The 13,421-nt window shown below is 36.5% G+C and overlaps 1 protein-coding gene across 2 annotated transcripts in view; it reads left to right on the top strand.

Moving 5' to 3' along the window:
- CROT (carnitine O-octanoyltransferase) overlaps positions 1–13,421 on the top strand; it is a 47,953-nt gene that overhangs the window by 21,307 nt on the left and 13,225 nt on the right. For both annotated transcript variants that reach the window (XM_059395759.1, XM_059395760.1), the window contains exons 10-13: positions 1,261–1,362; positions 7,648–7,731; positions 7,811–7,918; positions 8,593–8,723. In XM_059395759.1, coding sequence (XP_059251742.1) covers positions 1,261–1,362; positions 7,648–7,731; positions 7,811–7,918; positions 8,593–8,723 — 425 coding nt within the window. The remainder of the gene's footprint in view (positions 1–1,260; positions 1,363–7,647; positions 7,732–7,810; positions 7,919–8,592; positions 8,724–13,421) is intronic.

The raw sequence follows: 13,421 nt of genomic DNA, 5'->3' as shown, positions 1-13,421 counted from the left end.
ATACCAAAGATGAGAAGATTTTTTGTTATATACAGGGTCTTAAAATTTTTTCGTAGCTATCATATATATTTACCAGGTTGGAGCTTATACATAAATAATCCTTCATAAAGGATTGTTATTGTCATTGTTTAGGTAATGTAGATATATCTTGGACATTGTTTAAAGAAGTATGACTGTTGTTTGCATGTACAGAAAATTTGCATAGGACACTGGGCTAAGTGAGCTTATGCCAGGGGTGACATGAGAACGTGCCTGTGACCCACCCCAGTGTATCTTGACACCTTAGTTGCTGGGGTCTATCCTAAGAGTTATAGCACTATTGACAGACTTTAGTGAGTTTAAGAGTAAATGTGGTCTTTGTTTCCCCTCCCCCACCCACTCTGGGTAATATTATCATTTCCTGGGAAATAATAAAAGGTAGTAGTCTTATTTGTAGACGTCTCTTGGTCTTTTGAAAACATTTATATTGAATGATAGAAATAGTACAGAGTTGGAAAATCTTGTAGGTAGAAATAGCTTTCTTTTATGTAAATTGAACTTTATTTTTTAAGTAGGAGAGTTACCAAACTTCTTGAGGAAGAATATATTCTAATGTAGTACTGTTTGAACTTTCACTGCCAGAATCTAGTTAGACTTGCGTTTAGATTGCAGTCTACTACATATATACACACTTGTAACGGAAGTTTCAGAAAATAGTAATTACTTTTACTATCTGTGATAGAGTCTAATATTTGTATTCTCTCTTTTTTTTTGTAATGAATGTTTACTGTGATATATTAAATCAATTTCATGACTCCCTAATGGGCCAAAGCCTACTGTGTGAGAAACAACCTTAGTGGATATGAATTCAGTGTAAATTACAATATTATTAAAATATCTTCTTCATAAGTGGACTCTAATGACTAAACTTACCACAGCTTCTTAGACTATTCAAGCTGCAAAAGCTTTGTCTTTTCTTTTTAAGTTCTCTAAACCCCCATGACTATTGTACCAGCTTTCTGTTTTTCATAGGATTTTTGAGATTTTGAGAAATACTTAAAGGCAGGGCTGGAATTAGTATTATCTCTTGAGTATAATTATTATCATTTTACTAAATTTGGTTTACCTGAAGAGGAAAAGTGGCATCTTATATATGTGTGTGTGTGTGTGTGTGTGTGTGTGTGTGTACTTATATAATATACACAGACATATAAGATGTAAATACTTATAAACCTCTTAACATTAAATTCTCTTAACTTTAAAATACTACATGTATTTTAGGTAACCACAATGACCCTTACAGGAGATCCAACTGTACGCTGGGGAGACAAATCTTATAACTTGATTTCCTTTTCCAATGGAGTATTTGGCTGTAGTTGTGATGTAAGTCAACTTTCTGAAGTTATTTTTCTTTTCAACTGTTTAGGTTAATTTAGTGGCAATAAACTAGGTAGGCTGTTCTGTGTTCATATAAATACACACTTTGATAGCTCTGTGACATTATACTAAAAGGTTTAGTTTTGAATTCTCAGTGAAAACAGAGAATAGGACAAGTTATTTTCATTTGTATTATGGCTAATAGTTTGGTGTGTATCTGCAAAGTGGAAGTTGCATGTATTTTATGTAGTTACGGATTTTAAAGAATTATGAAGCTCTTTAAAATGCACTATTACCTATTGAGAATTAGAACCTATTTCTTTTTTTAAGATTTTCATTTATTTTTGCAAGAGATAGGTAGAGGAGAAGAGAGCATGAGTGGAGGGGGGAGGGGCAGAGGAAGAAGCAGACTCCCTGCTGAGCAGGGAGCCCCATGTAGGACTCCATCCTAGGATCCAAGGATCATGACCTGAGCAGATGCTTAACTGATTGAACCACCCAGGTGACTGAATTACAACTTATTTTAAAAGATTCAGCGTTATGTCTATGTTCTTTGCACAGAGAAGTAGATGTGCATATATTTCTAGATTTTCCCAGTAATTTAATTATTTTCCTAAAATAGCACATAACCTTTGGAACATTTATTTACACTATAGAAAATAAAGTGTCAGGCGCTTCTACTATTTTTTACCTCCTTATTTAAAAAAAATCTCTTTATTCTCCTGTGATCATCTTTATTAAGTCTACCTTGCCATTTTCTGATAGACGTTCAAGAAGTCTGTGAACCTAGAAAATTAACAAGAAGTTGCAATATACACTTACAATCTCATTGTAAGATCTTTCATAAAATATGGAACTGACTATAAAGTAGTGTGAGGTAGTTTTTTTTGACCTGTCATATTGATCTGGGCTCAATAGCTGTATTAATCAGTATTTATTCAGTTTTAGGTGATAGAAACCTAAATTATACTGATATTAGCTTAAGAATATATTCGTTGGCATAGGAGTACAGTTAAGTTTGGGTAAGACTGACTTCCAGTGTACAAATGCTTTCATTAGAAATTTCTTTCTCGGGGCGCCTGGGTGGCTCAGTGGGTTAAGGCCTCTGCCTTCGGCTCAGGTCATCATCCCAGGGTCCTGGGATCAAGCCCCACGTCGGGCTCTCTGCTCCGCAGGGAGCCTGCTTCCTCCCCTCTCTCTCTCTGCCTGCCTCTCTGCCTACTTGTGATTTCTCTCTCTCTGTCAAATAAATAAAATCTTAAAAAAAAAAAAAAAAAGAAATTTCTTTCTCCATTTTTTGGCATTTTTTCCCTTTGTTTAACTTCATCTTCAGGTAGACTATCCCCTGTGATTGTTGTATCCACAATCTCATGTCTTCACAGCTCCTTTCACAGATTAGTGTTCCGAATGGAAATGGCCAGCTTACCACGGCTGCCCTCCCCCTTCTTCCCTCCAGTGGTTCCAACACAAGTCTTGGGAATAATGCTCACTGGTTGTTATTGGCCTTTGTCTATCATGTGCCCGTTCTGAGGAGTCAGGTACTCTTAATTACCTGGCCTGGGTCACATGTTAAACCTTGGAATCTAGGGGGTAGAATCATTCTCATTCAAACCATTACAGATGTGTGGTGGTTGCCTGCAGAAAAATCTTGGAAGAAGGTTAAGTGGTTGATGAGCAGGTAATAAAACTAGTTGTCTGTTACAGTAGCTCATCAGAGTGAAAGGTTGCTATGAGTGCTTTTAAAGATTGTCTTTCCTCTTCCTTGGAGTTCATTGTTGACAAAATATTTCTTGTTAATTGCCTCAGTTTTCTTCTCTTGAGTTCTTTCTTTTATTCTTCTTGACTTTCTTAGTCTGGTTTATATTATCACTGTTTCCTGGAACACTATCCTTTGTGGAGTAGCTTACTACTTCCTACCGTCTTCCTCTCTTTCCTCCTTATACGTACTCAGACACTTAACAGCCTTTTCCCAGCTGCTGATTCTAACCCTAATGTTAAGTCTCACTTTTCCCTCCTGTGTGTGTTCTCTTCCTGTTTTAATAGTTTCATTGACTGTTTTTATATAGGTAGCTTGCAGTTAGTCTTTTTTTTTTTAAGTTTTTGTTTAACTTCCAGTTACTTAACGTAAGTGCAGTATTAGTTTCAGGCGTACAGTATAGTGATTCAGCAATTCCATACATCACCTAGTGCTCATCATTATAAGTGAACTCCTTAATCCCCATCACCTATTTCACCTACCCACTACCCACCTCCCCTCTGATAACCATCAGTTCTCTATAGTTAAGAGTCTGTTTGTCTTTCTCTTTATTTTTCCCTTTGCTCATTTGTTTTGCTTGTTAAATTCCACATATAAGTGAAATCATTTGGTATTTGTCTTTCTCTGACCCATTTAGCTAAGCATAATACTCTCTAGCTCCATCCATATTGTTGGAAATGGCAGAACTTTTTCATTTTTTTATGGCTGAATAATACTCTGTTGTATATGTATACCACAACTTCTTTACCCATTCATCAGTTGATGTAGCAGTTTTTCTTTTCTAGTTTTTATCTCTTCTCATTTTGAGAATTTCATTGTATATTGTTCAAACTGCATGTTATATTATTACATAAGGTTAAGTTGTTCTCATGATCAAGAGCTCATCATCTTACTTGCCGCACTCACTTACAACCCTCAACGCCCTGCACACACACAAAAAACATATTGCACTACTTTGGTTTTTTTTTTAAGTTTTTTTCCCCCATTTTATTTCTTTTCTGTTCCTGCATTCATTGTTCATGCACCACACCCAGTGCTCCATGCAATATGTGTCCTCCTTAATACCCACCACCAGGCTCTCCCAACCACCCCCAACCATCCCCTCCAAAACCCTCAGTTTGTTTCTCAGAGTCCAGAGTCTCTCATGGGTTGTCTCCCCCTCCAATTTCCCCCAACTCACTTCTCCACTCCATCTCCCCATGTCCTCCGTATTATTCCTTAGGCTCCACAAGTAAGTGAAACCATATGATAATTGACTCTGCTTGACTTATTTCACTCAGCATAATCTCCTCTAGTCCCATCCATGTTGATACAAAAGTTGGGTATTCACCTTTTTTATGGAGGCATATATCCATTGTATATATGGACCATATCTTCCTTATCCATTCATCTGTTGAAGGGCATCTTGGCTCTTTCCACAGTTTGGCAACTTTGGTCGTTGCTGCTATGAACATCAGGGTACATATGGCCTTTTTCACTACATCAGTATCTTTGGGGTAAATACCCATTTGCACTACTTTGATTTTTATTAATAGTACTAAACTCTTTCTATTTGGTCAAATTTAGGATGAAAGTAACTTTAGGGATCTTCATTATCTCTGAATAAAGAATATTGGTCCCATAATAAACATACATCTCACCACAGATGAGATCTTTGTTGTTGTACTTGTATGGGCATGTTTTATGTGTATGTATTAACATCCATTTATTTATAAAATTGATCTGATTATCTCTCCTTGATAATCTGCTTTTAAATATCCCATATTAGTTTCTCTCGTAACTTAAGATGATTGTAGAAAAAACAATTTAACCTCTGTAAAACATCATTAGTAAATTGTATATAGTTGGTCTTTGAACAACATGGGTTTGAACTGTGTAGGTCCTCTTAAATGAATTTTTTTTCAATAAATACATATTTTACTCTGTGATTAAAAAATAAGGTAGAAGTTGCCACATGACTAAAAGTGAAGGGAAGGTGATGGAGAGTTGCTGAGAAGGCTGGAACAGCAGGCTGTCACCTGCTTGTGGCACTCATCATCGTACTACCTGTGCAGAGTTTTTGGTTCACTGAGATTTTCAACAAAAAGTTGTGAAGGGGCTGTCTCTGGAGAGGGATTCTCAGCGAGGTGCCAAGACCAGTCATTGTCCATAGCTGGCCAAGGACCACAGAATGATAATCTGCTCTCCCCCCACCCCGCCATCCCTAGGGGTCCAGGGAAATACTTGGGGCGGGATAGCACCAGGTAGTAATGTGGGCTCTAAGGCCCAAGGTAGGAAGGAGAGCTGTCTGAGGTGCTGAATATTCTCTACAGCAGAGAATTAATATTGCTGGGAGCAGCTTGCCAGAAACTGATTTAGAACCACATGGAGGGACCGGAAGGAGAAAGCAACCTAGAGAGAAGATAACAGTGCTGTGCCTTCCCCTGTTCTCTGCCTTTCCCTGGACTCTGCCTGAAAGGAGGTTGCCCACATTCCTGGGTAGCTTTGCTAACTTTGGGTGGGGATGAGGAGATGTGTGGTGCCTTATTCTACTCCTGTACTATATAGGTTTTTCCTTATGATTTACTTAATAACACTTTATTTTCTCTGTTTTTATTGTGAGAATACAGTGCATAATACAACACAAAGCATGTTAATCGACTGTTTTTGTATCGGCAAATGTTATGTTCTGGTCAACAACAGGCAATGAGTAATTAAGTTAGTTCTAGGGAGTGAAAAGTTATATGTGGATTTTGATTGCATGGGAGGTCAGCTTTGTTCAGGGGTGAGCAGTATATTATATACTGTAAAAGTTGGTCTGTTCTAAATGCAATGCCATGTTGCTGCTCTGTTCCATTGGTGTTTAAATATGTACTTTCGTGATCACAGTGGTTAATTACATTTTCCTCTTGGGATTTAAAATCCGGGGTCAACTATTTTGTCTTCTCTATCTAAGGTTTATTATTGGGCTTTGTGACGAGCACATAGGAAGCATGTAATAAAGAGTTAAAGACTAAAAGCAGTTACTGATTATTGCTGTGGTCTACGTTCTGTAGGAAGCACTTTATAAGCATTATGAAGATCATTTGTTACACCAACTATATGATTATTAGTCCCACTAACAGATGAGGATTAAGTAACTTAAGAATTAAGTAACTTCAACAGTTGCACAACAGTTGAATGGTAGTGTGTGGACACAGGATTGAAGCTCTATTCCTAGAAAGTATGTTACACATAATGTCTCCATATAAATAAAAAAAAGGGAAAAAAAGCTAAATGAACAAATAAAACATCAGGAAAGCATATGAAGTTTTCATATTTCCTAAATTTTCTTTAAAAATTGATATTTAGCTTTCCACCATGTGGTGGGTAGGTAGAATTACCAATCAGAGATACTTTTATCCTTTAACCTTGCTCTTTCTTACTGGGTCCAGTAGAAGAATTAGAAATTAATTATACTGTTTCAAATGAAACAATATGTTTCATCTGCAAATTCTTTGTAAAATTTTTAGATGCAGTTAGAAAATGGACTTGTTAATGACCTGTGAGTGTCATTATTGTATCAAAGGATAGGTGGGTTGAGTTGCTCATGCATCTACTTCAGACCTCCCTCAAGAGTCTTTTCGATGCTGTAGCTGCTATCTAGTTGGTAACAGTATTCATACTATATTTCTAGGCTCCACTGGGCTATGAGATAGGCCAACAGATCTCTGTAATATTAGGGTGATACTCAAGACACTTAATTTACTCCTCTGAATGTGGACGCAGATGTGCTAGTCCATATCTTAAGCCTTCCTTCTTTCTCTCCAAGGCTGGTAGTCCCACATTCAGTTCATGAATGGTAACTGTTTAATGTAAAGTGATAGGAGTAACATAGAGGGAAAAAAACTGATGGACATGGAGAAAAGAAAGCAAAAATTTGTCCTCCAGAATAAATGATGGAAAAGTTCACTAGTTGAAGTTCCTTGCTCTCTATAATATAGCTGTTAAATCTCTAATACCCCTATAACTCAGCCCATCTTTCCAGTATTCCTTAAACATTGAGAAATATTTCTGCTGCATCTAAACACTCTTGTAGACATAAACACAAACTGATTATGCTTTTTAATGCTCACCTAGTGGCCTGTCTTTACTGATAAAGTTCATACAGTGCTCAATTTAGCCTTCAAAAAGTCTGTCATCCTCCTTTGCTTTTTGCACAGTGCTCTTCAAATTTCAGAATGTCTTAGCATTGCACACATACACCTGCTTTCATTTCCAGTTTAAATAATGGTTATTTTCTCTAGATAGTTCATGGTTGCTTTACTTACACCCCTCCCCATTACCTCAGGATCCCTCATTAGGTGCTTCCAACTTTAAGTATTTGTTCCTTTACAGCAAATAAAAGACAGCAGTCACTTGCTGTGCCGTAGGATTTCTCTGTCCTTGGGTCAGGCATTTGAATTCTGTACTTCAGTATGTATTAAGATTGGAGGGGAGGGAAATTGAAAATAAAATATTGGGTCACATTTTAAGTTGACATGAAGTATTCAAAATCTTGTGTATTTTCATTTTAGCATGCTCCTTTTGATGGAATGGTTATGGTAAATATCAGCCATTATATTAATGAGAAAGTTTTTGAGAATGAAGGAAGATGGAAGGTATGTTAGAAAAAAATTTTCATTTTTTTTCTTAATAGTTTTTTGTTTTAATATTTTAAAGTTTTTTCCCTGTTTTCAGGGTTCAGAAAAAGTACGGGATATATCACTTCCAGAGGAACTTGTTTTCACTGTGGATGATAAAATTCTAAACGATATAAATCAAGCTAAAGCCCAATTTCTCAAGCAGGTAGATTTTTTAAACTTTTTTTTCTTAGATACTAAGGCTTTTCTTTCAACTACCACATATAAAAATTGGGTCATCATCTGAGCATGACAACATAAAACAATTTATTTATTTATTTTTAAATATTTATTTATTTAAAGAGAGAGCACAAGCATGGTGGTAGGGCTGGTGGCAGAGGGAGAGGGGGACTGAGAATCTCAAGCAGACTCCCCACTGAACCCAGACTAATATGGGGCTCAATCTCATGACCCTTCATCATGACTTGGGCTGGAATCAAGAGTCTGATGCTAAACTGACTGGGCCACTCAAGCACCCAAACAACATTAAAACATTTTTTTAAAAAAGATCTTATTTATTTGGCAGAGATACAGTGAGAAAGGCAACACAAGCAGGGGGAGTGGGAGAGGGAGAAGCAGGCTCCCTGCTGAACAGGGAGCCTCATGCAGGGCTCTGTCCCAGGATTCTGGGATCATGACCTCAGCCAAAGGCGGATACTTAACAACTGAGCCACCAAGATGCCCCAACATTAAAACATTTTAAATTGTAGCTTTGATCCTTTAATTTTTTATATGTAATGTTTAATGCAGATGATGATTTGGTTATCTTTGGGGTATTCTTCTTAGCTGATTTTTCACTTTTCCCATTTTTATTTATTTATTTGTTTGTTTGTTTGTTAGGCATCCGATCTGCAGATTGTGGTGTATCCCTTTACATCTTTTGGCAAAAACCTAACCAAGAAGAAGCTGCTTCACCCTGATACATTTATTCAGCTTGCACTTCAGCTGGCCTATTATAGACTTTATGGACGGTGAGAACCCTTCATTTTCCATTTTCAGCATCTTGAAGTCCAAGGGTATATCTTTAGCATAGCTATTCCATCCTCATTCCCCAGTGTTTTTCCTGACTTTTTCCGCAAGCAGCGCTGTGTCCTAATTTGGACTTCCATCATCATTGTTTCGGAGTTTTGATGTGTGACACTTTCTACAGAGTGTCGACTGTCTTTTAAGAGAGGTTTTACTGTTCTTTGGAATTTAAATCACTTGGTTTCCTTGTAGCCTCTGTTTCCTGATGGGTTTATGATTTTATAAATTATCCTGTTTTGACTAATTTTTAGGATAAGAGAGATGGTGTGTTGTGACTTTCTACATCTTAGGCAGGAGTAGAAGCTCTGTGAACTTGCTTTTTAAATATCTAGTCTCAGAATATGTGTCTTTAAATGGGTTTTTAGGTCATTTGAATTTAATATAGTTATCAGTAAGTTTGGGTTTAAGTCTACCATATTGCTCTTTCTTTTCTTTTTATCATATCCGATTTTTGTTTTTTTATCTTATTTTGAATTCATAGTGTTTTTAAAAAATTGTTCCATTTTATCTCCATTGTCAGATATACTCTTTTGTTTTATTTTGTTTTTAGTAGTTGCACAGGGTCTATAAAATACATCTTTAATTTACCCAAGTTTACCATCAAGTAACATTTTCCACTTGAAGTGTACCATAAGAACGTTAAAACAGAATGTTTCTCCCATTTTTTATGCTGTTGTTGTATATTATACTTCTATAAAGGTAGTAAGCCTCACAATACACGGTTACTATTGACATTAAGAAGTGGATTATCTTTTTTTCTTGTGGTAAAATGTAAATTAAAAAAACCTTTCCAGGGGCACCTGGGTGGCTCAGTGGCTTAAAGCTTCTGCCTTCAACTCAGGTCATGATCCTAGTGTCCTGGGATCGAGCCCCACATCAGGCTCTGCTCTGCAGGGAACCTGCTTCCTCCTCTTTCTCTCTCTGCCTGCCTCTCTGCCTACTTGTGATCTCTGTCTGTCAAATAAATAAATAAAATCTTAAAAAAACAAAAAACAAAAAAAGCAACCTTTCCAGTTTAGCCATTAATTACATAATGTAGCATTAATTACATTCTCAGTGTTGTGCAAGCATCACATCTGTCTATTTGCAACATGATTTCATTGCCTCAAAGAGAGACTATAACCATGAAACAGTAATTTCTAATTTCTCCTATTGTCTCAGCCCCTGGCAATCTCTAATCTACTTTCACTCTCTATGAACTTGCCCATTCTAGATATTTCCTCTAGGTGGAATCATAGGATATTTGTCTTTTTTGTCTCTGATTTATTTAACTTAGGATAATGTTTCCAAGGTTCATTCATATGGTATAATAAGAACTTCAGTTTTCTTTATGGGTAAATATTCCACTGTGTAGATACACTACATTTTCTTTATCCATTCATCTGTTGATAGACACTTGGTTTGTTTCCACCTTTTGGCTATTGCAAATAATGCTGTTGTAAACATTCACATACAAGTATCTGAGTCCCTGTTTTAATTTCTTTTGAGTCTATACCTAGGAGTGGGATTGCTGGATTGTGTGATAATTCTTTTTCACTCTTTGAACACCTGCCAAACTATTTTCCACCATGGCTATACATTTTACATTCCCACCAGCAGTTTACAAAGGTTCAAATTAGTCCATATCCTTGCCAACACTTATTTTTTTCATTAAAAAAAAATTATAACTATTGGTTTTGAAGTAGTATCTCATTGTGGTTTTTATTTGCATTTCCCTATTGACTAATGAGGTGGTTTATCTTTTCATATGTTGGTTGGCCATTTGCATGGCCAGATGTATATATGTTTGTATATCTTCTCTGGCAAACTGTCTATAGAAGTCCTTTGTGTTTTTGGTAATTGGGTTATCATTTTTTTTTAATTGAATGAGTTTTTTATGTATTCTGAATATGAAACCCTTATCAATACATAATTGGCAAGTACTTTTCTCCCACTCTGTGGTTTTTCTTTTCATTCTGTGCATCAAAGGATACCACTATGTTTTTAATTTTGAAGTACAGTTTATCTATTTTGCTTTTAATTGTAGCCTGTACTTTTATTGTCATATTGAAGGAATCATTGCTAAATCCAGTGTCATGAAGTTTTATTATTATTATTATTATTATTGTAAGATTTTATTTATTTATTTGACAGAGAGTGATCTGGAGAGCACAAGCAGGGGGAGTGGCAGAGGTAAGAGGAAGGAAGCAGGTTTCCGGTGGAGCAGGGAGCCTGATGTGGGGTTTAATCCCAGGAACCTGGGATCATGACCTGAGCCAAAGACTTTTGACCGTCTGAGCCACCCAGGAACCCACCAGTGTCATAAAGTTTTGCCCTTATATTATCTTCCAGGAGGTTCTTTTTTTTTTTTTTTTTTAAGATTTTATTTATTTATTTGACAGAGAAATCACAAGTAGGCAAATAGAGAGGGGGAAGCAGGCTCCCCACCGAGCTGAGAGCCTGCTGCAGGGCTCGATCCCAGGACCCTGAGATCATAACCTGAGCCGAAAGCAGAGGCTTAACCCACTGAGGCACCCAGGTGCCCCATCTTCCTGGAGTTTTATAGCTGTAGCTCTTACTTTAAGTCTTCGATGTGTTTTCTTTTTTTAATTTTTTTTTTTTGGAGAGCAAGAGCACAAGTGGTTGGAGAGGTGGAGGAGCAGAAGGAGAGGAAGAGAAACAATCTAGAAGTAGACTCCATGCCTAGTGTGGGGCCTAATGCAGGGTTTGATCTCATGACTCTCAGATATGACCTGGGCCAAAATCAGGAGTCAGACACTTGGCCAACTAAGCCATCCAGGCACCTGTCTTTGATGCTATTTGAATTAATTTTTGTGTATAGTGTGTGGTAAAGGTCCAACTTCATTCCTTGACAAGTGGATATCTAATTTTCATGGCATTGTTTTTTTTTTTTAAGAATCTATTTATTTATTTGACAGAGAGAAATCACAAGTAGGCAGAGAGGCAGGCAGAGAGGAGGGAAGCAGGCACCCCGCCTGCAGGGCTCGATCCCAGGACCCTGAGATCATGACCAGAGCCGAAGGCAGAGGCCCTAACCCACTGAGCCACCCAGGTGCCCCCTGGCATTATTTTTTTAAGAGACTGTTCATTGAATGGTCTAGATGTTCATGTTTAAAAATAAGTTGATTGTACGTGTAAAGATTTATTTCTGGGCTTTCAGTTCTGTTCATTGGTCTATATGTCTCTTCTTATGTCAGTACCATACTGTTTTGATTATTGTAGCTTTGTAGTAAGTTATGAAATGCAAAAGTGTGTGTTCTTCACCTATGTTCTTTTCAAGACTGTTTTGGCTATTCTTGAAATTCCATATGAACTTTAGGGTTAGTTTTTACATGTTTTTCAGAAATATTAGAGTTTTGAATCTCTAGACTCCTTTGGGTAGCATTGTCACCTTAATGATAGTCTCCGATCTAAGAACACAAAGTCCTGCTCCATTTATTTATGCTTTTAAAAATTTCTTTAAACATTGCTTTGTAGTTTCCTGTGTATAGTGTTTTTGCTTCTTTGGTTAAGTTTAAACTTGAGTATTTTATACTTTTTGATGCTATTGTAAGTGGAATTGTTTTCTTAATTTGCTTTTCAGGTTATTTATTGCTAGTGTGTGGAAATGCAGCTTATTTTTGTGTGTTGGTTTTGTGTCTTTAAGCTTTGTTGAATTAGTTTATTAGTTCTAATACTCTTGTGGACTTGAGATCAAATAATCTGTCAATAGAGATAGTTCTGCTTTTTTTTTTCTTTTCCTAATTTGTAGGCCTTTTATTTCTTTTGGCTTGAACACCCCAATAGTATGCTGAATTATCTTTGTCATATTACTTTAGGTGGAAAGTTTTTAGTCTTTCGTAATTGAGTATGATGTTAGCTGTGAGTTTTCCATAAATGTTTTTTAACATGTTGAGGAAGTTTCTTTCTATTCCTGGTATATTGAGTGTTTTTATTATGGCAGAGTGTCAAATGCTTTTCTGTGTCCGTTATCCTGTAGGACTTACCCTTTGTTCTATTACTAAGGTGTATTACACTGACTGATTTTCATTTGTTGAACCACCCTTGCATTCTAAGACTATATCCCACTTGGGCATGGTGTATTGTCCCTTTAACATGCTGCTGAATTTGGTTTGTTAGTAATTCTAAAATTTTTGCATCTTTATTTATAAAGGGGTATTGGTCTATTGTGTCTTTTTATAATAGCTATATTTTAAAGCTTTTATTTAAATTCCAGTGTAATATTAGCGATTTAGCTATTAGGCACTTCCATACAATACCTGGTGCTCATCACAGGTGCACTCCATAATCCCCATCACCTATTTGACCCATCCCCCATGCACATCCCCTCTGGTAATCATCAGTTTGTTCTCTATAGTTAGTCTGTTTCTTGTTTTGCCTTATTCTCTCCCCACCACCTGACCCTTTGCTTGTTGGTTTTGTTTCTTAAATTCTACATATGAATGAAATCCTATGGTATTTGTCTTTCTCTGACTGACTTTGCTTAGCATAGTACTCTATTGTTTCATCCATATCATTGCAGATAGCAAGATTTCATTCTTTTTTATGGCTGAGTAATCTACACACATTATATCTTCTTTACCCATTCATCACTCAATGGACATTTTATCTGTTTCCATAATTTGACTTTTATAGATAATACT

This window comes from Mustela nigripes, chromosome 4 (assembly GCF_022355385.1).
Source record: "Mustela nigripes isolate SB6536 chromosome 4, MUSNIG.SB6536, whole genome shotgun sequence".
NCBI lineage: Eukaryota > Metazoa > Chordata > Mammalia > Carnivora > Mustelidae > Mustela > Mustela nigripes.
Note: the sequence above shows the minus strand (reverse complement) of the source record. Positions and strands in the feature narration are given on the sequence as shown.